Genomic DNA, 26,300 nt, shown 5'->3' on the forward strand with positions numbered 1-26,300 from the left:
GTGGGCAAATTTTCCTGCGATACTAAGGCTGCAAAGTTTTCTAACATGGACATATCATACGTAATTTACAATGGGAAAGGCATGTGGTAACTGACAGGGAAGTAGAAATGATGGTTAGCGCAGAGGCCGAGACCATGGGCAAGGTTAAACTGTAACTGCTGTGGGAGGAGTACCCACACACACACCCCATGTCTACCAAGCTTCCCATTTTGTAGGGGGGGGCACGGAACACCATTCTTGAAGCCAGAACAGTGTGGAAAGGTTGTTGGAGAGAATGCAAATAATGCTTACAGTCAGATGGCCAGCACCACCCCGTCTTCCACACGGTCCAGTTTCAGTAGCCATGACTCTGGAATACATAATCCTCACCCTGATCCTCTTTCCTCCCACTATGCAGTGTCCGGAGACAAGTGATCCCACACTTGGACACTCTGAAGAGCTGTTCACATTTTCATCTATAGATTCTAGCCTCTCACCTTGCCCGTTTCAAGCGGGACATGAGATCTCATATAGCGATGCTCAAATATTTGAGCAGCAACGGTCCCAAGAAGGCGGCAGTGGGAAGATGAAATCACCGTCACAGAAAGTGGATGATGACAAGAGACAATTGCCAGTAAGTAGTGTTGTTACGTCAGCAAGTCAGGAGGCGGACAAGGTGACATACAGAGCAAGGACAGCAGTGCAGAGGTGGAGGTATCCGCAGCACCAGAACAGGTAGTGGGATGGCCAGAGACACAAAGCAACTGTACCCCAGAGGACACGGGTGAAGTTACCAGGCCAAAATTCAGGTGTTTCCGAGTCTAGAGCTTATTTTTTTTTATAAAGACAGTCCAGTTAGCCAGGGGCAGCACATCTACCAGCCTGACCACCACCAGCATGCTCAGGCACATGACAGCCAAGCACCTGACTACTTGGCCCGAACAACCATGTCCAGAAACAGTGCCTGCTTGTGACACTACCTCATCCCCTGTTCTACGTACACACCCATCACCTTTCCATGATGTAGGCGAAGAAGAATCTCACCCTAAACCTATCATGTAACACTTGCAACTACCATCAGCAACCATGTCCACATCCTTGTCACAGCACAGCGTTCAGTTGTCCCTACCTCAGTCCTTGGAACGCAAGCGTAAATACACAGCCACCCACCACAGGACACAATACTAAACAGCCACATTTCCAGACTGCTTGCCCTGGAATTGTTGCCATTTAGGCTTGTGGAGATGGAAGCTTTCCACAAAATCATGGCAGCGGCCGTCCCTCGGTAGTCAGTCAACATCCCCCTCTTTTCCCAGGTGTACCGTCCTCGCCTTACACAAGCACATGTCCCATAACATCATCCTTGCCCTGATCAACGTGGTTATTGGGAACGTCCACTTAACCACATACATGTGGACAAGGGCTTGTGGCCAGAAACGCTGTATTTCCCTTATTGAACACTGGGTGAACATTGTGGAAGCTGGGACCCAGTCGGACCATAGGACTGAACATGTGTTATTGACACCAAGGATTGCAGGCCCTGGCTAAATCAGGGTTTCCACCACCTTCTATATCAGTTCCTGCACCTCCTCCTCCATCTTTGAAACGTCAACATAAGTCACAAGCTGAATGCACTGCCTCAGCCAATTAGCAACCGACCCTGCTGAAGCTACTTTGCTTAAGTGACAAACCACACACTGCCTCAGAATTGTTGAAAAGTCTAATAGACCAGACTGATTTTTGGCTCTCACTCCTGAATCTGCAAACAGGCATGGTTGTGTGTGGCAATGGCCTTAACTCGTGGCAGCTCTGAAACTTGGCAACCTTGTACACGTACCAAGCCTGGCCCACGTGCTCAACTTGGTGGTTCAGCGGTTTCTCAAAACCCACCCAGATCTGCCTGAGCTACTTGCAGAAATGGACAAAGGCGGTGTATTTTCATAAGTCAGCTACAACTGCTGCCGCTCTGGCAGTCATGCAGCAGGATTTGCAACTTCCAGCTCACCGACTGGTGCGTGATGTCAATGCGTTGGAACTCAACGTTACATATGTTGGCAAGGCTTTGTGAGCAGCAGAGGGCAATAGTTGAATACTAGCTACAATAAGGAAAATAAACTCTGGCCCTCATAAGATGTCTTTATTTTGATAAAATTTAACAGACATTTTTCCAAAGGACCCAAAGAGCAATACAGACACATGTAAATCAATGTTTTAGTGTACTGTTGCCTTTTTCAAGAAATGCTTGTTTCTGTAAAGACAGGAAAGAATTGTTATATTGCATTTAAATCCAAGTAAAAGGGAAATGAATAATAAAGAAACAGAGAAAAAACAGGGATTTTTGTGAGTACTCACTGTAAAATCCTTTTCTCCGAGACACTCATTGGGGGACACAGAGATTGTGGGTGTGTGCTACTGCCGTCTGGAGGCCGACACTAAGTATACAAAAAACAAGTTAGCTCCTCCTCCGCCGCATACACCCTCGCCCCGATAGCGGGCGGAAACCAGTTTAGTGCCAAAGCCGTCGGAAAAGCTGACAGCAATTTAGCTCTACCGCAGAAAATTATATGTCTGAAAAAAAAAAAGGACCACCCCACAAAATAAGGGTTTATACCCATCAAAAATAAACAAGAGCCAACTGGCTATCAGGGTGGGTGCTGTGTCCCCCAATGAGTGTTGCGGAGAAAAGGATTTTACGGTGAGTACTCACAAAAATCCCTGTTTCTCCTTCGTCTCATTGGGGGACACAGAGACTGTGGGACGTCCCAAAGCAGTCTCTGGGTGGGAGCAACTCATCAATCTACACCGCATGCCTACCTGTTCAAAGGTGTGCCACTGCTGCCTGGAGAATCTTCCTACCCAGGCTCGCTTCCGACGAAGCCTGCGTATGTACGTTGTAATGTTTAGAGAACGTGTGCAGGCTTGACCACGTTGCCGCCTTGCATACATGCTCTGCCGAAGCCTGATGCCGAAAGGCCCAAGAGGCGCCCACTGCCCGAGTCGAGTGCGCCCTTATTCCAGGTGGAACCGGCGTGCCTCTAATACGGTAAGCCTCTTGAATAGTAAGGCGAATCCATCTGGCTATGGTCGACCGTGAGGCTGCGAGCCCCTTCCTGCGCCCTTCAGGGATCACAAACAACGAATCTGTCTGGCGAAAAGGCGCTGTCCTTGACACATACCTCCTGAGGGCCCTCACCAGGTCCAGCGTGTGGAGCGCCTTCTCAACTCTGTGTACTGGAGCTGGACAAAATGAAGGCAAAACGATGTCCTCATTAATATGGAACGAGGACACCACCTTCGGCAGGAACGGCGGAGGTGGTCTCAAGACTACCTTATCCTTAAAAAAGGTCAGAAACGGTGCTCTACAGGATAGGGCTGCCAGCTCCGAGACCCGCCTAATAGAGGTTATTGCTACCAAAAACACGACCTTCCTGGTAAGGTATGGCAATCCGACCTCCTGCAATGGCTCAAAAGGAGCTTCCTGCAGGGCCCCCAGCACCAGATTAAGGTCCCAGGCGTCTAAGGGAGTTCTAAAGGGGGGCACTAGATGCGAGACTCCTTGAATGAAAGTTTTGACCTGCATAATGCTAGCGATCTTTCGCTGGAACAGAACAGACAAGGCCGAGATCTGTCTCCTCAGGGAACTCGGAGCCAAACCTGCGTCCAGGCCTGACTGCAGAAAGGCCAGAATGTTGGGAACCGAGAAGGACAAAGGCGCAACCCCGTGCTCTCGACACCAGAGAAAGAAAACCTTCCAAGTACCATGATAGATCCTCGCCGAGGCCGGCTTCCTGGCGTTAATCATCGTGGCTACCACCTCACGCCCAAACCCCGCCTGGGTCAGGACCCAGGACTCAACGGTCAAACACAGGGCCCCTAAGTTCGGGTGGTAGATCGGCCCCTGGGACAGTAAGTCTGGCCGTTCCGGTAGCCGCCATGGCACGTCTGCGAGGAGCTGTACCAGATCCGCGTACCAGGCTCGATGGGGCCAGTCTGGGGCCAGCAGAATTGCCGGAACCCTCTCCCTCTTGATCTTCCTGATTACCCTCGGGAGAAGAGGCAGAGGGGGAAACAGGTACGGGAGCCGAAACTGGCTCCATGGAAGAACCAACGCATCCGCTGCAATCGCTCGCAGGTCCTGAGACCGGGAAACAAACCTGTCTACCTTGGCGTTCTCTCTGGAAGCCATCAGATCCACGTCCGGAGTTCCCCACCATTGGCAAATCTGCAGAAAACCTCGGGGTGCAGGGACCATTCTCCGGCCACGACCCCCTGCCGAATCAGGAAATCTGCTGCCCAATTTTCCACGCCTGGTATATGGACCGCTGAAATTATTGAGTGGTGCCTCTCGGCCCAACAAAGTACGTGTTCTATCTCGCGCATGGCTGCCCTGCTGCGCGTGCCTCCCTGGTGATTCACATACGCCACTGCCGTGGCGTTGTCTGACTGGACCCGGACTGGGCGACCCACTAGCCAGTGCTGAAAATGCTGCAATGCCAACCGAACTGCTCGAATCTCCAACAAGTTGATCGGCAGAAGGGCCTCCTGGGGAGACCACTGCCCCTGAGCTGTGTGATGACGAAACACTGCTCCCCAACCGATAAGACTCGCGTCGGTTGTAACCACCAGCCATTGATCTGGAGGAAAGGGTTTCCCCTGAAGGAGAGAGGAGTCGCGCGTCCACCATTGCAGTGCCCGCCGGACCTGAAGGGACAACCTGCACTGATGATCCAGGGAGAAAGGACTCCTGTCCCATGCTGCTAAAAGAGCATGCTGCAGGGGGCTAAGATGAAACTGCGCAAACGGGATTGCTTCTATTGCTGCTACCATCCTTCCTAGCACCCTCATGCCAAATCGAATTGTGTGAGGGCCTGGCCGCTGAAGACTCCGAACCCCCCGCCGGAGCGCCTGGGCCTTGATTTGAGGGAGAATTACCAACCCTTGGGAAGTGTCGAAAATCATCCCTAGGAATGGAATCCTCTGAGCTGGAGTAAAACATGACTTCTTCCCATTGACTAACCATCCCAGGCGGGATAGGGTATCCAGCGTGATGCCGACATTCTCCTCGCATGCCTGAAATGACGGTCCTTTCACTAACAGGTCGTCCAAGTATGGCAGCACTACTATGCCCCGAGAATGAAGAATGGCCATAACGACCGCCATCACCTTCGTGAAAACCCTGGGTGCCGTGGCCAACCCGAACGGCAGAGCCACAAACTGGAAATGCCGGCCATTTATCGCAAAACGAAGGAACTTCTGATGCGCAGGAAAAATAGGGATGTGCAGGTAGGCATCCTGGACATCGATTGAGGCCAAATACTCTCCCTGCTCCATGGCCGATATCACTGACCGGAGGGATTCCATCCGAAAGTGCCTGACCTTGATGAACCTGTTTAGGAGCTTTAGGTCCAAAACCGGTCTTACTGTTCCGTCCTTCTTGGGGACTTCGAACAGGTTGGAATAAAATCCCTGGGCCTCTTCGCCCTCTGGTACCGGGATAATGACCTTGTTGTACAGAAGAATCCTGATGGCTCCTAGCAATGCCTCTGCCCGGGATTGCAATTTGGGAAGACGGGATTGAAAAAATCTCCTTGGAGGGTGTCCGATAAACTCTATTTTGTACCCGAATGACGCCAATTCCACCACCCATGCGTCGTGTGCCACCTTGACCCAGACGTGGCGGAACCTGAGCAGACAACCGCCTACTCTGCTGTCCTCGGGTACCTGATGGCTCAAGTCATTTTGTAGAGGGCCATTGGGACCTAGCTCCCCTTGACCTGGGTGGACGGCCCCGCATCCTCCCCAGCGGGTTGGCTCTATACGTGACCTGGCGCTCTCTGTCTTGGTTGTGACGAGCCAGGGCAGTAGAACCGGCCGCTAATGCCCATCCTGGGGCGCGAAATGCTCGAAAGCGCGCCTGTGGTTGACGAAAGGGCGGTCTGCTCTTCTGCTGTGGGAGAAAGCTACTCTTTCCCCCTGTGGCATCTGAAATAAGCTTGTCTAGCTTCTATCCAAAAAGCCGATTACCCTGATAAGGCAGAGATGTTAACGACTTTTTAGAAATCGAATCGGCCCGCCATAGCCTTAGCCACAAGGCTCTCCTAATGGTGATAGCGTTTGCTGCGGCTAGCGCCGCATCCAAGGATGCATTAATTAGATAGTCTCCTGCCATCGAGAGCTGATTTGCTATCTCAGACACCTCTACCGGCAAGTCTCTGTCCTGCAGGACTTTGTTCAAAGACTCCGACCACGACATCATGGCCTTGGCCACCCATGTTGCTGCGAACGAAGGCAAAAGCGCTGACCCCGATGCCTCATACACCGAGCGGGCTAGACCCTCTATGAGCCGATCCGTGGGGTCCTTAATGGAAGAACTACTAGGCACCGACAACAACGATCTTGAAGCCAGGCGTGACACTGGGGGATCCACAATCGGAGATTCTGCCCACTCTTTACAGAACTCTGGTGCAAACGGGTACCTTGTCTCTAGCGTTTTCTGCCCTGAAAAACGCTTGTCTGGGCGTTCCCTGTGCCGCTGCACCGTGTTCTCGAATTCTGGATGAGTGCTAAACACCCTATGTTGGCGCCTGGCCTTCTTAAAAGATATTTTATGCCCTGCGGTCAGGGAGACGTCCTCCTCAATACCAAGAGTCTGATTGACAGCCTCAATGAGACTGTCTACTGTCTCCCGACACCCGGGAATATCCAGATCCAAGGCTTCCTGACTGTCCTCATCCGAACTCTGCTCGCTCTCAGACAATTGTGATGGAGAGCGAGACGCCGCACTCACAGATGCCGAAGCACCAGAGGGGCCCGGAGACGCCATATGGGTTCTTTCCCTGTACGTCTCCTTAGAGAGGGTACGGCCCCTGCAGGCCGGCGGCTCATGTGAGGTGGATGAACCTTCCCAAACCGGAGAGCCATTGTCTCTACACCTATCCGGGGCCTGAAGGGTCTCGATCGCCTTCGTAAGTGAAGCCATAGACCGAGACAGTGATAACGCCCATTCCGGGGGCTCTGACCCCCTTGGCTCCGTTGGCGGGGAGGGCTCCTGGGCGTGTTCGGAACTACAGGCCTCCTATATCTTAATAGTCTGCGCTCGCGTGAACACAGCCCCACAGGAAACGCATGCGGTATAAAGAAAGGTGTGTTTCTTCCCTTTTCCAGACATACTACGGAACAAACGGCCAGAAAAAAACCTTTTTCTATTATCTTTTTTTTTTTATGGCATCCAGGGGTATGAGGAGAAGGAGGACAACCTGCCCTAGTGTGGCCAAAATGGGGTCGCACTTACCCGAGCTCCTGCTGTCTCCCCGTGCTCCTGTGGTGTTGGTGCTGCTGCTGCTCGCTCCCAGCTGCTGGTCTCTCTGGGTAGGCTGCGATGCTTCCTGACCGCGGCCTACCCCATTCTGACGCCGGGGCCTCCATTTTATCCAGCACCCGCCCAGTATCCGGGGGCGGCGCTGGATCTGACGTCGCGTCGGGGGCCGGGCACTGGATCTGATGTCACGCTGGGGGGCGGGCCTTCCCCCTGCGTCCTAGGCCGACGCCGCGGGCTAAATTTCGGCCCTGCCCGCCCGCCGCACCGGGGGACGGGCCCTCCCCGCGGCCTAGGCCGAAGCCGCGGGCTAAATTTGAGCCCTCTTCCCCATGGCCTACCTCGCCCCGGAACTAGCGCTCTGAAACAGCGCCTACTCAGCCACGCGCGCTCCTTCCCCAGCCCGGCCACTGCAGAGGGCCGTGGCAAGGGAGAAGGGGAACACGCCGCTGCCCCTGCTGCGCCGAGGAAGCCCTCCTGCTCTGCCTGCAGGCAGGAGAGGGGAGCCGCTCCAGCCCCTGGAGAGTACGCCGCAGCCCTGGCCTGGAAACCTCCCGCTGCCCAGGAGCCCTGCTTACCCTGAGGTAACTCATATCTTCGGACGGTGCAGGCACCCTAGCTCCGTCCGCCTTGGCTGGGCGAGGAGAGGGACCGTCCGCCACCACGCAGTACAGCCACCTGGCGTTGGTGTAGCCGTGGGGCTGCACAGACTAGTCTTGTGCCTCTGTGCAAGCCCATGGTTTCGCTACCTAAGGGTGGACAGGGCTAAGTCTGGCCTATTGTCCCGCGTCGCGGGAGAGGAAACGTGGCGTTACACTCGCACGTGGTCGCCCGTTGACGGTTTGGGGAAATCGGATCCTTTCAATAGGATGCGTTGCCCCTGTCATATCTTCTTAAAAATAAAAAATAAAAAATAGATGTCTGGGGAAAAGTCCCAGAGATGTCCCTCGGTGCGGGAAAGGATACGCGGAGGGATACTCGCGCGTGCTCGCCCGTTGATGTTTGGGGGAGATCGGACCCTTTCTTTTTTTTTTTTTTTTTTTTTTTTTTTTAACTGTGTATTTTATTAACATTTTTAAACAGATACAGAAAAAGTACATGAATGTATAGATATGTCTCACAAGCTTGTTAGCAATAACTGTAAACCAGAAATCAGTATACATATCTTAATATCCACTAATACAATGAAAACAGGGAATATGACAAGACGAACAATACAATACTAGACAGGGAAATATAAGGAGGGGGGGGGAAGGAGCGGGGAAGGTGAATATTTCAGGCTTCCATCAAGGCCAAGTTTCACGGTTATTCTTTATTGGCCCAATAAGTGTCCCAGAGTGACCAAACACTTTCAAAAAGATCTACCGTGTCATTTGACAAGGCAGATAGATACTCCATCCTTCTCACATCTTGGATCCGAGAATGGAGATCGGCAAGCGAGGGTGGGTGGGCTAACCTCCAGTTACAGGCAATTAGACACCTGGCGGCTGTGGTCATATGCAACAGTAACCGCTTCACTCTCTTCCCCAGCTGAACAAGTGGTTTATTTAATATGTAGAATTTAGGATCCAGGGGAACCCGAAGGTTAGTTACTTTATAAATAAGAGATTGCACCAGCCTCCAGAAACCCTGGATATTGGGGCATACCCAGAATATGTGCGGTATGTCTCCTCCTGTAGCTCCACACCTCCAACAATTGTCAGGTATAGTTGGGTTTAGTTTATGTAGTAGTGATGGGGTGTGATACCAATACATAATTAATTTATACTGATTTTCCTTATAAACATAGCACAAAGATGTCTTTGAGGCAGTATCCCAGATCCGTTTCCACGTACACAAGGGAATGGTCTCACCAAGAAAATCTTCCCATTTCATATAGGTGTGATTTGGCTTGTCTTCTGGGCATGGGGCAACTAAAATACGATATATATCTGAGATGAGGCCTTTAGTAGAAACCCCAGCTCTGCATAATCTTTCAAATAGTGTAGGGATAGAGACTTCTAAGGAGGCAAAAAGGGAATGCATCAGGTGTCTTACTTGTAAATACCGATACTGGAAATTGCCAGGGAGATTGAATTTAGCAGATATGTTGGCGTAGGGAAGAAGGACTCTGGAACTTGCGTCTACTATGTCAGCAAAGCAAAAGAGTTTCCTGTCAAACCATGTTTTAGTCGCTATACCCTGCATACCGTCTGGCATTCTGGGATTAAAAAGAAAAGAAGTCAAGGGAGAACGTTCGGATTTAAGTGGAAACTTTTTAACACAACAGTCCCATATCCTCTTAGTGAAGGCTATAGGGCCCAGGGTATGTGGATCAAGCTTGTTAGATGAGGTGCCCCAGAGGTAGGAGTTGGGGTGTATTGGGGCAAGCCATAACTTCTCTATTTCCATCCATCTAGAGAAGGCACAGCGATTAGACCATGCAGGGATGTGACGTAAGTGTACTGCCCAGTAGTACCTAGTAATATCTGGGACCCCCAAGCCTCCTCTCAGTTTACTGTCAAATAAAGTGGTTTTCTTGATTCTAGGTCTCTTGTGGGCCCAAACAAATTCAAGTATACTAGACTGAATGTTGCGCAACTCTTTGTATGGCACACACACCGGAAGGGTCTCAAATAGGTAAAGTAGCTTTGGCAGAACAGACATTTTGACTGCAGAGATTCTGCCAAACAGAGACAACGGGAGCCTGTTCCAATTGAGCAGGAGCTTTTTTATCTCAGTAAATAAACTAGGATAGTTCTGCTGGTATAATAGCTTATACTTAGATGTTAATTGTATCCCCAGGTATGTCAAGGATATATTTTTCCATTTATAGTTGTAGTTTTCCTGTAATGAGGAAACCCGCACCTGTGGAATATTAAGAGGCAGAGCTTCCGTTTTGTTCTGGTTGACCTTATACCCCGACAGCCTTCCAAATTGTAGCAATAAGGAATGCAAATTCGGGAGGGTGATATGTGGTTGGGACAAAATCAATAGGACATCATCCGCATATAGAGATAGCTTAAACTCCTTATCTCGTACCATTACTCCACGTATATTAGGGTCATTGCGAATAGCAGCAGCCAATGGTTCAATACACAAGACAAAAAGAAGGGGGGACAAAGGGCATCCCTGACAGGTGCCGTTGTGTATTTGAAAGGGTTGAGATGTGGCATAAGGAAGCCTGACCGAAGCTGAGGGGCATGAATATAGACTTTTCAGGGCAGTAATAAATGCACCCGAAATTCCAAAATGATGTAACGTTTCGAACATGAATGGCCACCCCAGTCGGTCAAATGCCTTCTCCGCATCCAAACTAAGAAGGAGTGCTTCACTCTCTGTCTTATTAACAACCTCTACTAAGTCAATGATCTTCCTGGTATTGTCTCCTCCCTGTCTACATGGGACAAAACCCACCTGGTCTTTGTGTATTAGGTGAGGGAGTAGCGCTGAAAGACGTAGAGCCAGTAGTTTAGTAAAGATTTTCATATCAGCATTAAGGAGTGCTATGGGCCTATAATTGGCACATTCCATTGCATCCTTCTCCGGTTTGGGTAAAAGCGTAATGTAAGAATGTAGCATACTTGCGGGTATAGGGGAGCCCGTGAGGAAGCTATTAAATAATTTAACTAAATAGGGGGTGAGTCGAACCGCAAACGCCTTGTAGTAAAAGTATGTCAGGCCGTATGGACCCGGTGATTTTCCATTAGGAAGTAATTTAAGCACCTCTCCTACCTCTTCACCCGTGATTTCTTTATTCAGTGTATTTACAGTGTTCTTAGTAAGAGTAGGCAGCTTACACTGCTCAAGAAAGGAGTGGATTAGGTCCCTCTGTTTTCCTGGGTCTGTAGGAAGAGTGTTAGGCAAAGAATACAATCTTGACAAATAATCCTGAAAGATGTTTGCGACTTTAGTGGGATCATAGAACATATTCCCTCCCGAATCTCTCAAGGCATAAACGGATGAGTTCCCCCTATCCTCTCTAAGTTGGCGGGCTAAAAGGGAGTGAGGTTTATTTCCTTTGTCATAATATTTATGCTTGCTATAAAGTAGTAATTTTTCTGTTGTATTGACCGCTAAGTCCCTCAGTTGGGCACGAGTCTTTACTATACCTCTAAGGGTACGTATTGTTGGGTTAAGGGTCATCCTATTCTCTAAGTCTCTGAGACTTTTGAGGAGCTGATCTCTCTGATATAATATATCTTTTTTTTATACGAGAGCTTAATGCTATGCATTGCCCTCTAAAACGGCCTTATGGGCTTCCCAGACAGTAGAAAAATTAGGCACTGACCCCTCATTGTTCTCGAAGTATTCCATCAATCCGGCTTCCAGTCTGTCTCTGTAGGGAGCCCTCTTGAGGAGGGACTCATTGAGCCTCCAGTGGCAGACTCTTGTACGTGGGATTGTCTGGTCTAGGGTGAGAGTCATTGGCGCGTGGTCTGACCACGTTATTGCACCAATATCCACATTGCTCGTCAATCTAAGGGTCTGAATGTTGCCAAAGAAAAAATCGATCCTGGTGTGTGTGTGCCATGAGGGGGGGAGTAGAAGGTAAAGGTTTTTTCTGAGGGATGTTTAACTCGCCATAGATCAAATAAGGCAAACCTGCGGATCAGTCTTCGAAAGGCAGCTGTCAATTTACGTTGAGACGGGCTCGACAATTGATTGTTAATGGTCAACCTGTCCAATGAGTCAGAGAAAATAGTGTTAAAATCTCCACCCACAATCCACGCTGAGGAGGGGAGGCGTGTTAATTTGAGGAGTACCCGGTTCAAAAAGAGGACCTGGGAAGTATTAGGGGCGTAGATGTTACACAGAATAATTGGAACTTCCTTATATGACCCTTGTAGGATAAGGTACCTACCCTGTGGATCTGCCAGGGAGGTAGTAACTTGGATGGGACAGGTCCTTGATATCAAAATCGCCACACCGGCTTTTTTCCTTTCCTGGGAGGCTAAGAAAATTGTGGGGTAAAGGTGTTTAGCGAAATTGCAGTTCCCATTGAGATTCAGGTGCGTTTCCTGTAAGAAAACCACATCAGCTCGCTGGGTCCGCATCTCACCAAGCGCCATTCGTCTCTTAATGTTTGAGTTTAAACCCTTAACATTTAGTGTTAAAATTTTAACCATATTTTAGGTTGTAGTAGCAGAAAGCAAAATTAACATTACATACAGAGACCAACCGGGTATTGCCCATCTCAAAATTGCCTGATGGCCCACGATGGATGGCTCTCAAAGAGGTACAGAAGATTCCCTCACCACAATCAGGGTAGACACATAAGGAATGGGAGAAGACATTTACAATACACACAACACATAGATCACAACATTTACATGTCACAAATATTACCAGAGAGGAGTGAAGCCACAGGCGAAAGCCTTCTCCGCTACCGTCCTCTCCGGCCAGGGTCAGAGAAAAAAAGATTGGCATAACGTAAAACTTTACCAATATCTAAACCCTGACCTCCTTTACCAACTCTTCCGTAGGAGGAACCAGGGTAACTCAAACCCTTAAAAGGGGGTCTGTAGCTATGGACACACTGCTATCACAGTCAGTGTCAAAAGCTAGATTCTAAACATTTAAGAGAGGGGAGTGTTCAATTCTCACCGCCCTAGTAGCAAGCCAATGCAAATAGTGTGAGGAGTCTTAACCAGATATATTATCATAAAAGAAAAAGAAAAAAAGTGAACAGCTACTTATGAAAGAAAGAACCAACCAAAGTCCATATAATAAACTGGGGAGGGCACAAGATCCCCCACCAACTGCCCCCCAAGGGGGGACTCCAGCTTGAAACCAGAGATTCAAACACAGGGCTCCAGTTCCCAGAAGGAAGAAAAAATATGAAAAATTGTTATCTCAGGTCGGAGCCGGTCGTGCCTTAGGTCGTGATGAGGGAGATCCCCCCCAGAGTCCACCTGTTGCCAAACCGGACGGAGTGGACTGGACGGCATCTCCAATTCCCAGTCCACCAGGGAGGGCGGAGGAACCCCCAGGTCAGTGCAGAAGGCTGGGAGGTCCCGAATAGATCGAAGCACTACCGTATGACCATCTTTTGAGGCTATGAGGGCAAACGGGAACCCCCAGCGATATCGGATGCCCTTATCTTTTAAGGATGCAAGTAGTGGCTGCAGATGTCTCCTTTTCTGTAGGGTGATCCAAGATAAATCAGGAAATAATTGGATCCGAGTCCCTTGATATTCAATTCTCTCCGAAGCACGGGCTTTAGCCATAATAGACTCTTAATTGGAAGTCATGGACACAGCAAATAATGTCACGAGACTGATTTTGCGGCCCCCTGGGGCGCAATGCTCTATGTGCTCTGTCCAATTTTATCCTTTGAGTTGTGGGGCACTCCAGTACAGTGTTAAATATGGTTTCAAGTATGGCATGGACATCCTCATTACCTGTGGCCTCAGGGACGCCTCTCACTCGGATATTATTACGGCGTCCTCTGTTGTCCAGGTCTTCCAGATGTTTGTTAGTTTCACTCAGAGCCTGAGCATAAGAAGTCACGTTCTTTTGTAGTTTGATGATGTACTGTCTAGTAGCATCGTGATCCCTTTCCATTGAGTCCACTCTGTCTGCTAGTAGCCCAACATCTTGGTGGATTGAGTTAATCTCTGACTTACAGGTTTCTTTTACTTCTGAGATCAGGGATTTAAAGTCCTCTTTGGTAGGGAGGAGATCCAGATACTTCTTCAATCCTCTGTGGTCAAAATGGTTTTCCATCTCTCCCGACTCAGTCTCTGATGGGGAGTCACGCGACCCCCCCCCCCCGTCCTCCTGCTGTGACACCAGAGCAGACAGTGAGGGCGTAGAGTCCAGGTCCATACCCACTGGGCCCAACCACGTAGTTTTATTTTTCGCTTGAGTGCCTTTATGGATTGATTGTCGTTGTGACTTTGGTGGCATGGGGTCACTCGCAACACAGTCTCTCTTAGTAAGAAACTTGTCCAAAGGGGTCATAAACGGCTGCCCCCTTCTTAATCTGTATGACCAGCTTGAACCTCGTCTCCTCCTCAGCCCCGCCAGGTCGTCCCCTAGTCCGTGCAATGTATTATATCTCCTTTCAATATTATTTATTGATGTAAAACCGTTAAAATTATAGCTGTCCACTTATGTCCTCCATCTGGGCGGAAAGGCAAGTCTCCCCTCTACGCAGACATTATACAGGGGTGTATATCTCCTTCATGGCTCTTTCTCGTAGTAATTTCTTTACAACAGGCTATTATTTCGATGACCACTAGATGGCAGTAGAGTATAAGGCAAAAAGAGAGCTTTTCCTGTTTTTTTTTTTTTTTTTTTTTTAAGGCAACTGCAGCCCAGTTTCCCGCTCCCTTCTTCTTCAGCTATCAGAGCTTGCAAAATGGCGTCGCCCACATGGAGCCCCGGGGTCCCGAGGGGGGCGCAATCGCCGCCGTTGCACCTCTGGAGCACAACCACTTTGTCACTTGGAGATGCCTCCTTCTCCTCAGGGACACTATCTCTCCCGTGTCTGAACTGGGACAGCACTGAAGGTAAGACCCAGGGCTGCACCCTGACTATGTGGAGGTGCTATAAGAAGGCCTTACCTCCACTGTTTCTCTGTGCGTGCTGATCGGACCCTTTCAATAGGGTCCGTCGCCCCTGTCTCCTCTTCATAGTAAGAAAATGTTTAAAAAAAAAATAGTCTGGAGAGACCCAGACTGCGTGTGCCTCCATCAGAGACTAGGCAAAAACTGGTTTCCGCCCGCTATCGGGGCGAGGGTGTATGCGGCGGAGGAGCTAACTTGTTTTTTTGTATACTTAGTGTCGGCCTCCAGACGGCAGTAGCACACACCCACAGTCTCTGTGTCCCCCAATGAGACAAAGGAGAAAAAAAGAAATAGGGTCTAAAGTACATGAGTAAAATCTGTGTATGTCATGTAGCACATCTTTATATAGAAAAAAAACAAAAGAGAAAAAAAACAAACAGATAAAAAATGAAAAAAGGTGGGCCACATGAAAGAGACTGGCCCTTACCAAAAGAAACATGGAGGCTTTATCCAGATTGGTCCTTATAACACTAAACAATTCTACCAAATGTTGATATAGAGTTGCAATACAAAAGGAAATTCTATGTTAAATAAGTTTTTTTAATTTGCATAATTAACTTGCAAAGTGCCCCATGTGATGGTCATGATTCAAATACCTCTAAAGATCATGCAGAGGTCCGACAAAATCTATTAGACTGGGCACATGGCAGAGCTCAGAAGGCAAGGAGCGCCAGATTTTACGGTTATGGTTTACAGGTGCCATGACCCACTGGGAGATCTCATGAGGTGCCAAAACAGCAAATCCCCCCCCCCCCATAAGTGAGTCCATTTTACGATTTACACCTCTCAATGAATTCATCTAGGGGTGCAGTGATTTTGCTTTAGTCGAAGAATTTACATTTTCACATAAGTAGTGGGTAAAAATGTAAACAAAATTTGTCCCACAATTTCTACTGAACGTGGCAATACTCCAAATGTGGCTGTACAGTGGTATTTTGCCATTCGGAGAGATTTGGGAGGAGCAGAGCGCTATTTGCCTATTCAAGTGAATGGATCTATGCACATGTTAGTGTGTTTCCATGGACCGTGTGTCCATGGGAAAAACACATTGACATGTCCGATTTTTAATGTCAGCATGGGCCACAAAAAATCCAGCCCACATGCATATGTATAACACACATAAATATCAACCATGTGACACGCATCGGCGCCAGGGAATAAGCGTTACAGTAAGCGCTGTTCCCCGGCGCCGGGTGCTGAACACTGCTCTCATTCTCCCCTGCTCTGCCGGCGATCGGAGCGAACAGGGGAGAATGATGAGAGTTACATTTAAGTAATAAAAGAGACAGAAGTCGGCGGCTGATGAGACACTCCCATCAGCCTACCCCTGCTGCTGCTAATAACAGTGACAGCAGGAGCGGCAGATAGAAGTATTCATCTGCCACTCCTGCACTGTAAATAAGGTTATTTCCAGCCAGACAAAACTCTCAGCTGGGGTTGATATTCTCAGGCTGATAAGCTGATGGTGGGCTTAATGTCACTAAAGAATACAAAGGTGACATCAACCCCACAAATATGAACCCCACTTGCCCCAGCTACGGGGCAAGTGGGAAGAGCTGGGCAAAGCGCCAGAATTGGCGCATCTAATAGATGTGCCTTTTCTGGGCAGCTGCAGGCTTCTATTTTTCAACTGGGGGGGTCAATATCCATGGCCCCTTACCAGCCTGCAGGGGTAGGCTGATGGGAGTAATAGTCCCATCAGCTGTCGCCTGCTGTCTTTTTTATTACTTAACTGTAACTTATCATTCTCCCCTGCTCACACCAATCGCCGGCAGAGCAGGGAAGAATGATGATAGCCATGTTCAGCACCCGGCGCCGGGGAAGAGAGCATACTGTAACGCTTCTTCTTTGAAGCCCGTCCTTCTGGTATTGATGTGGCACATGCATGCCACACGTGTGCCACAAGTATTACACACACGGACACACATCTTCTGTATCGGAAATATCAGGACGTCATGTGAAAGAGGCATTAGAGTGGGTTTTTATGTTTGGCTGCTGTCACACACTAAAAGACGCTATTTTTTGCAAAAAATAGATTTTGCAGCACATTTTGAGAGCTATAATTTTTCCATATTTTGGCCCACAGTGTCATGTGAGGTCTTGTTTTTTGCGGGACGAGTTGACATTTTTATTGGTACCATTTTCGGGCACATGACATATTTTGATCGCTTTTTATTCAGAATTTTGGGAGGCAGAATGAACAAAAACCAGCAATTCATGAATTTCTTTTGGGGGGGTGCGTTTACCGTTTCATGTGGTAAAATTGATGAGGCAGTTTTATTCTTCAGTTTAGTACGATTACAGCAATACCTCATTTATTTGTTTTGACGCTTTTATACAATAAAAACTAATTTTATATAAAAAATTATTTTTGCATCGCTTTATTCTAAGAGCTATAAGAGTGGCTGGGACCCTAGGAGGTAGTGACCATGCCATTTTAGAATTTTGGGTAACTAGAGTAGTAAGACCTGTGAAGACTCAAGACTTCAAGGATAGATTTCAGAAAGGCAGATTTTAAGGGACTCTGAAAGAGAATTGGAGGGATCCAATGGCTGGATATTCTTAAAGACAAAAATGTGCAGGAAGGATGGGAAATCTTGAAAAATGAAATTCTCAAAGCACAATTGTTAACAATTCCGAAAAGAGGGAAGAATAGGAAGCATTTAAGGAAACCAGGATGGATGAACACAGAACTTAAGCACATGCTAAAAAAGAAGAAAGAAATGTTTATAAAATGGAAAGAGAGAGGTATATCTAAAGAAGAATATAATGCTGTCTGCAGAACCTGCAGGGCACAAATCAGATTATCTAAAGCTGACAATGAATTGAGGCTTGCAAGAGACATCAAAAGCAATAATAAAGGATTTTGGGGATATGTCAAAAGTAAAAGAAAAGTCAAAGATGCTATAGGATTTTTACAGGATGAAAATGATGAAATGGTAAGACAAGATGTTGAGAAGGCCGAACTTTTAAATTCCTATTTTGCATCTGTTTTCTCTCAGAAAAGAAATGTAACATCAACTGTTCTTTACTGTCCTATTAAGGGAATAGAAGAATCCAGGATATCTATAAACAGAAAGATAGTGAGGAAACACTTAGCTAACCTAAATGAATTCAAGTCTCCAGGTCGAGATGAATTACACTCCAGAGTACTGAAGGAGATAGCAGAAGAAATTTTTGAACCCCTCTCCATAATCTTTGAAAATTCTTGGAGAACAGGAGAAGTCCCAGAAGACTGGAGAAGAGCAAATGTTGTTCCTATCTTCAAAAAGGGGAAGAAGGTGGACCCAGGCAACTATAGTCGGTGAGTCTGACTTCTATACCAGGAAAGATCTTTGAACAAATTATTAAACAACATGTATGTCAGTACCTGGATAAGGATGAAGTGATTAAACAGAGTCAGCATGGGTTTGTAACTAATAAATCATGTCAGACTAACTTAATTTCCTTCTATGACAGAATCACTGATTGGATGGATCAGGGAAATGCTGTAGATACAGTATATCTTGACTTCAGCAAAGCAATTGACAAAGTATCTCACACAATCCTTACTGAAAAAATGACTAGGTATGGAATGGACAAGGCAACTGTTAGGTGGATTCATAACTGGCTTAGTGATCGGACCCAAAGAGTGGTCGTAAATGGCTGCACATCCAGTTGGAAGAATGTCTCAAGTGGGGTACCACAGGGCTCTGTCCTGGGCCCTGTATTGTTCAACATCTTTATCAATGATTTAGATGAAGGAATTGAGGGTAAACTGATTAAATTTGCTGCTGACACAAAGCTAGGAGGTATAGCTAATACTAGAAAAGAGAGAGAGAGAGGATTCAAAAAGATATAAATATACTGGAGCAGTGGGCAGCAACTAACAGAATGGTTTTTAACAAGGAAAAATGCAAAGTACTACATCTGGGCAATAAAAATGAAAAAAGCATATACAGAATGGGAGGAACAGGGCTAAGCAACAGCACATGTGAAAAAGACTTGGGTATACTAATAGATCGCAGACTGAATATGAGTCAACAGTGTGATGCAGCAGCAAAAAAGGCAAATGCAATTTTAGGATGTATTAACAGAAGCATACTGTCTAGATCACGTGAAGTCATTATTGCCCTCTACTCCTCTTTGGTCTGACCTCATCTGGAATACTGTGTCCAGTTTTGGGCACAACATTTTAAAAAAGACATCAACAAACTGGAGCAAGTTCAGAAAAGAGCGACCAGAATGGTGACTGGTCTGCAAACCCTGTCTGAGAGAAGACTTAATAGCTGTCTACAAATATCTCATGGGCTGTCACATTGTAGAAGGATCATCTTTATTCTCATTTGCACAAGGAAAGACTAGAAGCAATGGGATGAAACTGAATGGGAGGAGACACAGATTAGATATTAGAAAAAACTTTTTGACAGTTAGAGTGATCAATGAGTGGAACAGGCTGCCACGAGAAGTGGTGAGTTCTCCTTCAATGGAAGTCTTCAAACAGAGGCTGGACAGACATCTGTCTAGGATGATTTAGCGAATCCTGCTTTGAGCAGGGGGTTGGACCAGATGGCCCAGGAGGTCCCTTCCAACTCTACGATTCTATGATTCTACCATACAACTATAAGATTAGTAATGGATGCGTCTCTTAGACGCTTCTCCATTACTAAGCTGTGGGCAATATCAATGGTCCCTTACCAGCCTGAGGATACTAGCCCCCAGTGTGGGGACCCCTCTATTCTTGAAAACTAGCCTTGCTGAAGCTGACAGCTGAGGGTTGCAGCCCCCAGCTGTGAGTTTTGTCTGGCTGGTTAGCAAAAATAAGGGAAACCCATGCTGTTTTTTTTTTTTTTTTTTTTTTTAATTTATTTATTTACAGTGCAGGAGCGGCTAAAGAATACTCCTATCCACCGCTCCTTGTCTCACTGTAATTAGAGGTAGCAGGTGTTGGACGATGGGATCAGTAGTCCCATCAGCTGACACCAGTGACCGGATGTAAACTTTATACCTTTGATCACAGCTGAGCGTGCTCCCACTGTCTTGACAGTGTGGGAACCGTGGCTCTCTGACCGGCGGGGACCACCGATCAGAAGCAGTGTTTGCTGCGCTTCCATGAACATGACAGCGCGACAAACACCCGGTGTTCTGGCAGCTGAACCTGAACAGTAACACGGACTTCCTGGTGAAGTCCGTGTTCGGCGTCTGTGCCCAAACAGTAGCTGTTCAGTACGGACGCCGTACTTTACTGTTCGGGTTCGCCCATCTCTACTCCTGATGACTGCCTCCTTTCTTGAGGTACGCCAATGAAAGTTTACTCTCCTTGACAGGAGAACCTAACTGATGCAAGGGAGAGACCACCCTTTTATCCTGTAGGTTTCCGGTCCTTGAAGGGCGGATTCCCTCTCTCCGTGGTGCTGGCATAGGTGAGAAAAAATAAAGATGGAGGGCTCTGCCATGCATCAATTTTAAAAATTAATAAAATCTCGATTTGCAATCCTTACCCTTATACCTGACCTTTTTAACTAAATATCTGCAGGGCTGTGGAGTCAGAGTTTATTTTGGTGGAATCTGTATAAAATAGACTCAGAAAATATATAATATTGGTACCCTACTCCAATGCAGTATTTGCAGTAAATTTTTTCATAAGAATTTAAGTTAGGCATGTCCTATAAATGACTGTTCTATTCCTGACCTAAGCGATCTAGGATTTTAGTTGAGATGAATCAGTGCTGCATTTTATGTACACGCTCAGTGGTGAGGAAGTGCTGTGCAGTCAGAGTCGGAAGACAGGGAAATTGAGGAGTCTGAGTTGGAGGTTTGGCTTAGGGTCCCGTTTCACTTAGCGACACACCAGCGATCCCAACAATACGACCTGGTAAGGATCGCTGGTGCGTGGCTAAATGGTCGCTAGTAAGCTGCCAAACAGGCAGATCTCTTCAGGAACGCAGCAACGATCCAGCAATCCTCGGCGGTCGTTGATACCTTGTCACACAGCAGCATTTTTGGACAATTCCAGCCTGCTTCCCTGAGTTCTGTGTCAGCAATGAGGTCGCTCGTCGGGTCAAACCCAGCGATGCATGCTGGCCAGAGGGACACAGACAACGATAAAATGGCCCAGGACATTCGAGCACTATCAGCGATATCCAGCGGGGGGGCCGGTCACCGCTGCATGTCACATGTTGCGAGATCGCTGGCGAGGTCGCTGTTGCGTCACAAAATCGGTGACGCTTCAGCGATTTCTCTAGCGATCTCGCTATGTGAGACGGGGGCTTAAGACTGAAAAAGGCCTGATTATCTGGAGCCAAATTGTTTTCCAATTGTGACCTGAGTGAGGCATATAACCTTATGCGTATTCATAAGGGTGACGAATGGAAGACCTTATTTAATACGCCCGAACGTTATTATTGAAGTTTGGTGATGCCGTTTCGGTCAACCATTAATCTGCAATCTTTCAAAATTTCAGAAATTATATTTTTTAGCTCTCAAGTACATTTGTGGTAATTTACCTGTTTGACATACTTAGAGAGGCATCATGTCAATTTGGAGTACAGAAGGCCCAGTTCTTAAGACTTTCTGCACAGGGGTTTCAAATGGACTCAGGTGAAGGTGCAATTAGCTCTTGATTAGGTTCAACCGAGTAACCTGAAAGCACTGCAGAGATTGCTTCGCTTTGCAAATTTTTATCTTAAGTTCATTAAGAACTTTTCAGACAATGCCAAGTCTAACTGACATGACTAATAGGGGAACAGACTTTTCTTCTTGGCCAGCCAAGGCGGTAATTGTTTTTTCAACTCTCAAGACGGCTTTATCGAAGGTGCCTGTTCTCAGTCAACCCAAGGTCGACTTGCCTTTGTCGAATTAGACGTTTCTTCTACTGGGATGGGACAGTTCTTTCACAAAAAAGTGGATATCTACATCTTTGTGCTTTTTTACTCCCAATAGTTCAGGCAAGCGGAATCTAATCAGAATATAGATGACCAAGAACTTCAGGCGGTTAAGAGAGCCTATGAAGAATGGAGACATTGGTTGGAGGGGGCAAGACATAAAGTGACTATCTTTATCGATCATAAGAACCGGATTTATATAATAGGAATAGAGTACACGTCACTCCGTCATCGAGGTGCATGGAAAAGGATACCACTCTTCAAAACGTATAGTATAAGAAATTCCGGCACTCAAAAGAAGTATATGCAGAAAAAAATTTGTACAACAGATTCTCCCAAACTCATGTGACATTTCGGTCTACAACTCAGATCTTCATCAGACTAGAGGTATGGAGATATATGTGAGCATGGAAAGTCCATGGAAGGCAGCCACAGTAAGTAGCAAAATTCTCCTTTTTAGGGGGGAGATCAAGGTCTTGGGACAAAGGAAGAGAGTCCCTGTGGGCACATAGACAGGCGTATATGCAGCGCTAGCAGGGGCGCCCCGTGGTAAAGACATAAGGTGACTATCTTTAGCGATCATAAGAACTGGTTTTATATAATAGAGGGCTATAAATAAAGTTTGTTTATAGGTAAAAGCGCACTGTCCTGAGCATTCTGAGTGCTCTGCTTGGGATCTACCCCTAGCGCACCAACCACCACCCCCTCTCTAAAAATCTTGATCGAAAGTTAATCCCTCAATCCTGGGACAAAGCATCAGCCTTGACATTCTTGGATCCAGGGAGATAAGTACCGTAAATAGTCAAACTGAGCAAAAAAAAAATGTCCACCGAGCCTGTCTGTTTAAGCACTCAGCAGCATATTGACAGACTTTGTGGTTACTCACATTCCTGGATCTAAGAATGTCAAGGCTGAGGCTTTGACCCAGAATTGAGGGATTAACATCCAATCAAGATTTTAGTGAGGGGGTGGTGGTTGGTGCTCTGGGGGTAGATCGCAGGCAGAGCATTCCGAATGCTCAAGACAGTGCGCCGTAAAGTTTACCTATAATCAAACTTTATTTACCAACCTCTTCATGAGTAGATTTTTTTAATTAAAAGCATGATTCCGTTTTAGCTGAGCAACCCAGTTCTTTTGTCACTTGGAGATCTCGTTGTAGGTCTTTGTGGTGACAGAATGTTCAAAACGATGTTGAAAAGAATGTCTATAGATGCAGAGTCTGTGCCAGGGCTAAAAGACTTGTCACGCTCCAGCAGGTTCTCTCAACTCACGATGTCCAGTCATTGCCCTTGACTGACTTGTTCATGGACTGGCCACCGATTTGCTTAACTAAGGCTATGATCCAGTCGTGTGGGTGGTAGACAGTTTTAACAAAAATTTATTTAGTCCCACTACAAAAATTGCCATCTGTGAAGAGCTTAGCAACATTGTTCATTTTTCACTTTGTTAAATTGCATGGTGTTCCCAAAGTCATTATTTCTCATAGAGGGGGTCATTTTCTGGCTAGCATTTGGCTTAGCTTTTGCTACAGATTGGGTACAGAGCTGTCTTTTTCCTCAGGTTATCCCGAGACTAAAGGGCAAATAAAGGATGAACCAAGAGGTAGAGCAGTATGAGATATCTTGTTTGCTTTAATCAGCAAGACTGGGTGAAGTTTCTGACCATTGCAGCATTTGTGCTAAATAACCGTACCGCTATTGTTATGGTTGTCCCACTAGGGTGAGACTCTTCTTAATTGTCTGTGGCCAAATTATATGTGAGAGCATGCATGCATTGAAGAAATACACCAGACAACATGTTGTGTCCAAGATGAATTCCTCATCTCTTTATTGCAGGAAGATACAGTGGGTTTTTAAAGAGAAAACGCTATGTGTCAGCCAAATTATTACCTCATGCTTATGTGGCTCACTCCCGGATGTAAGAACAATTGCGTCGACGTATACCAAAAGTAGCCGTGTTGTAATGCGCTGGCAGATACAGCTTAAGCTCTACATCATCATTCTATTTCAAGATATACTAAAGCGTCCATATTGGATGTGAGTGTTCATGATCCAAGTGTAGCATCTATGCATATAACTACATATTTTAGATATCTTCATAACTATATACTGATTTCATATCTTTAACACTATGGTTACCAGGTACGCTACTTTATTTTTTTTGCGGAGGTGAATTTCGAAGGGGATTGGGAGCATGAGGTAAAGAAAGTTTTTGTATCCAGCCTAGTCAGGCACCACCTACAGTATATCGTTAGATGGAAAATTTATGGTCTTAAAGATAACTCCTGAGTTGATTTGGAGGATCTTCATGCAGACCGCCTGGTGAGGGATTTCCTCTGTTCGCCCCTGGTATGAGGAGGGAGGGTACTGCTATGGCTCTGTTTGGGGATTTGATCCGCTGACCTGTACTCACCCTGCAAACTTTCCTCTCCTCTTGGTGGCAGTGTGTTGCGGCCACCCCTCTGGTTTCTTAGGAGGTACTAGAAACCCCTTGATGACCTTTTAGGAAACCAGGTCCGAGGTGGTGCTGTTTTCAGTTGTGTGGCTAGGGTGTTTGTATTCAGTACAGGAACCACTTGAGAGTGGGTGCAGCTTCTCCCTGTAGTTGGTTTTCCCTTTTACCATTACCCGTGAGTGTGCGTTGTGTTCATAACAGACGCTTGCATGGCCATCACATATTGTGCATATGTCAATTTTGTTACAAAATACCTGCGCACAACACCCAAGCATGATGGCACAGTCACCTGCTGATGTAACAATCAGCGCAGCTCAGCTAATGTGGAAGTGAGCAGCAATGCAAAGCTGAACCCTGCTAAGGGTTAATTAAGGAATACAAATGTCCTAATAAGGTCTGTAGTAGTCATCTAACAACCAAGGCTACTTACAGGAAGTTTTTCGGAACACTGTGTTGGTCATGAACTTAAAAAATCGTTCAGCATAAAAACTGGGTCGGTGAACAGACACGGTGTCCTAAAATAAAAAGAAAAGGTACTTTTAAGCACATTATACTGGAAATCTACATTAATTATTAATCATTTAGGCATTAGTTACACATTCAAGCCTATGCGTCTTTAAAATGGCATCTTTCTGCATCAGTTGCCAGACTTTGTAGACAGGGCTACATTGTTGACATGCCGTCTACACATGTGACCACTGCAGCCAATCACTGGCATCAATGATGTCAAGGTAGACAACGCAACACCTTTGAAAGCTGTGATTTGCTGCAGTCGCCACATGCAGTAGACAGGATTTCACCACAACAGTCTCAATAGTTACATTTTTCATCTTAATTGGAAAATACTGACACCAACTTTTCTCGTCTATGGAAACAAAAAGATCTCTAATCTTTTTCTATCTACCAATCCAGAGTGCCATTAGATTTTTCCACATACCAGTACACTTGCATTATTGCCAATTTTGACAGACCAACATCGGGCATGTCGCCATGATTTTGCGCGTACTGCTCGATCAGCGAAAAATCCCACAAGTGAACAGAATCAGTCACTATTATAACAACAAGTGCTATCTGTGAAAAATACGGATAGCACTTGTATGAGAAAAACAGACACGTAATTGAGCCTTAACTCCCAGCACAAGACACCTCCAGAAAAAGTATAAGTGTGCTTTCAAGTAACTTCTCAGAATAGGTGGGTAGGCGCGTGTGTGTGTGTGTGCGCGCGTGTATTACCCACCAATTCTGGTTATTATGACTGGTATCCTGCATTTTCCCCAGTTCTCTCAACTGCGGCATGTATCTGTAATTGGCAATTCACTTTTAGGCCAAGTTCACACACTAGGCGTTTCTGCAGCAAAACCTGCACTCTTGGCAGAAAAGCAGAGTAAAAAAATGCAGGTTTTGGTACTTTTTTAGGGTCCCAAAGTTCAGCTTTGCTTCCACCACAGAAGCATGAACACAGGTCAATACAAGACATTTGTTCATAAAAAAAAAAAAAAAAAAAAAAAAATACACATACAAATGTAACAGCGAAGGGGGACATGAATTGGTCTGGAATAATTTACCAAAGACACTGGGAGAACATTGAGTTTGTAGGACAATATTTAATTTTCATACTTTGTTCTGCCATTGAGTTGCTCACGCATTGTGCAGCCTCACACCTTGGTCAGACAGGGGCATTGCTCTCACACCTTGAAAAGGTTTACTTTTTTTTGAATCACTAATTTAATTCAACTGTACCAATCTAAACTGCCATCTCAGGAGACCGAGACAACAGGGTAAATCTGGAAAATCACAAAAATAAATGGGTTTCTGCTGTACTTGCTTTTTTCATTTTGTTAGCATTTTTTTTTTTAATCGCCCACTGCTTTCCATGGGTGAAAAATGCTGAAAAAACTCTGAAAGTGATATGCTCCATATACAAAAAAAAACAGCAAAGCCCAAAATACTGATGACAAAAATACCAATGTGTATGCATGAGATGTTTGAAATCTCATAGGCTTTGCTGGTACTATGAAAAGCAGCTGAAAATTACCATACAAAGCAGCAAAAACACAGTGTGAACTTAGCCTTAAGCTGGTGGGAGAATTGTTGCAGTGATTTCTCCCAAACACAGCAAAGCACACAGATGGATTC

The 26,300-nt window shown here is 46.4% G+C and overlaps 1 protein-coding gene across 4 annotated transcripts in view; it reads right to left on the bottom strand.

Annotated features, from left to right (window-relative positions):
* The window catches only part of PIP5K1C (phosphatidylinositol-4-phosphate 5-kinase type 1 gamma), a 243,409-nt gene that overhangs the window by 107,373 nt on the left and 109,736 nt on the right, over positions 1 to 26,300 (bottom strand). For all 4 annotated transcript variants that reach the window (XM_073563059.1, XM_073563060.1, XM_073563061.1 and 1 more), the window contains exon 11: positions 24,595 to 24,679. In XM_073563059.1, coding sequence (XP_073419160.1) covers positions 24,595 to 24,679 — 85 coding nt within the window. The remainder of the gene's footprint in view (positions 1 to 24,594; positions 24,680 to 26,300) is intronic.

The sequence above is a fragment of the Dendrobates tinctorius genome, unplaced genomic scaffold (genome assembly GCF_039654945.1).
Source record: "Dendrobates tinctorius isolate UK_male_01 unplaced genomic scaffold, ASM3965494v1 ptg000377l, whole genome shotgun sequence".
Lineage (NCBI taxonomy): Eukaryota > Metazoa > Chordata > Amphibia > Anura > Dendrobatidae > Dendrobates > Dendrobates tinctorius.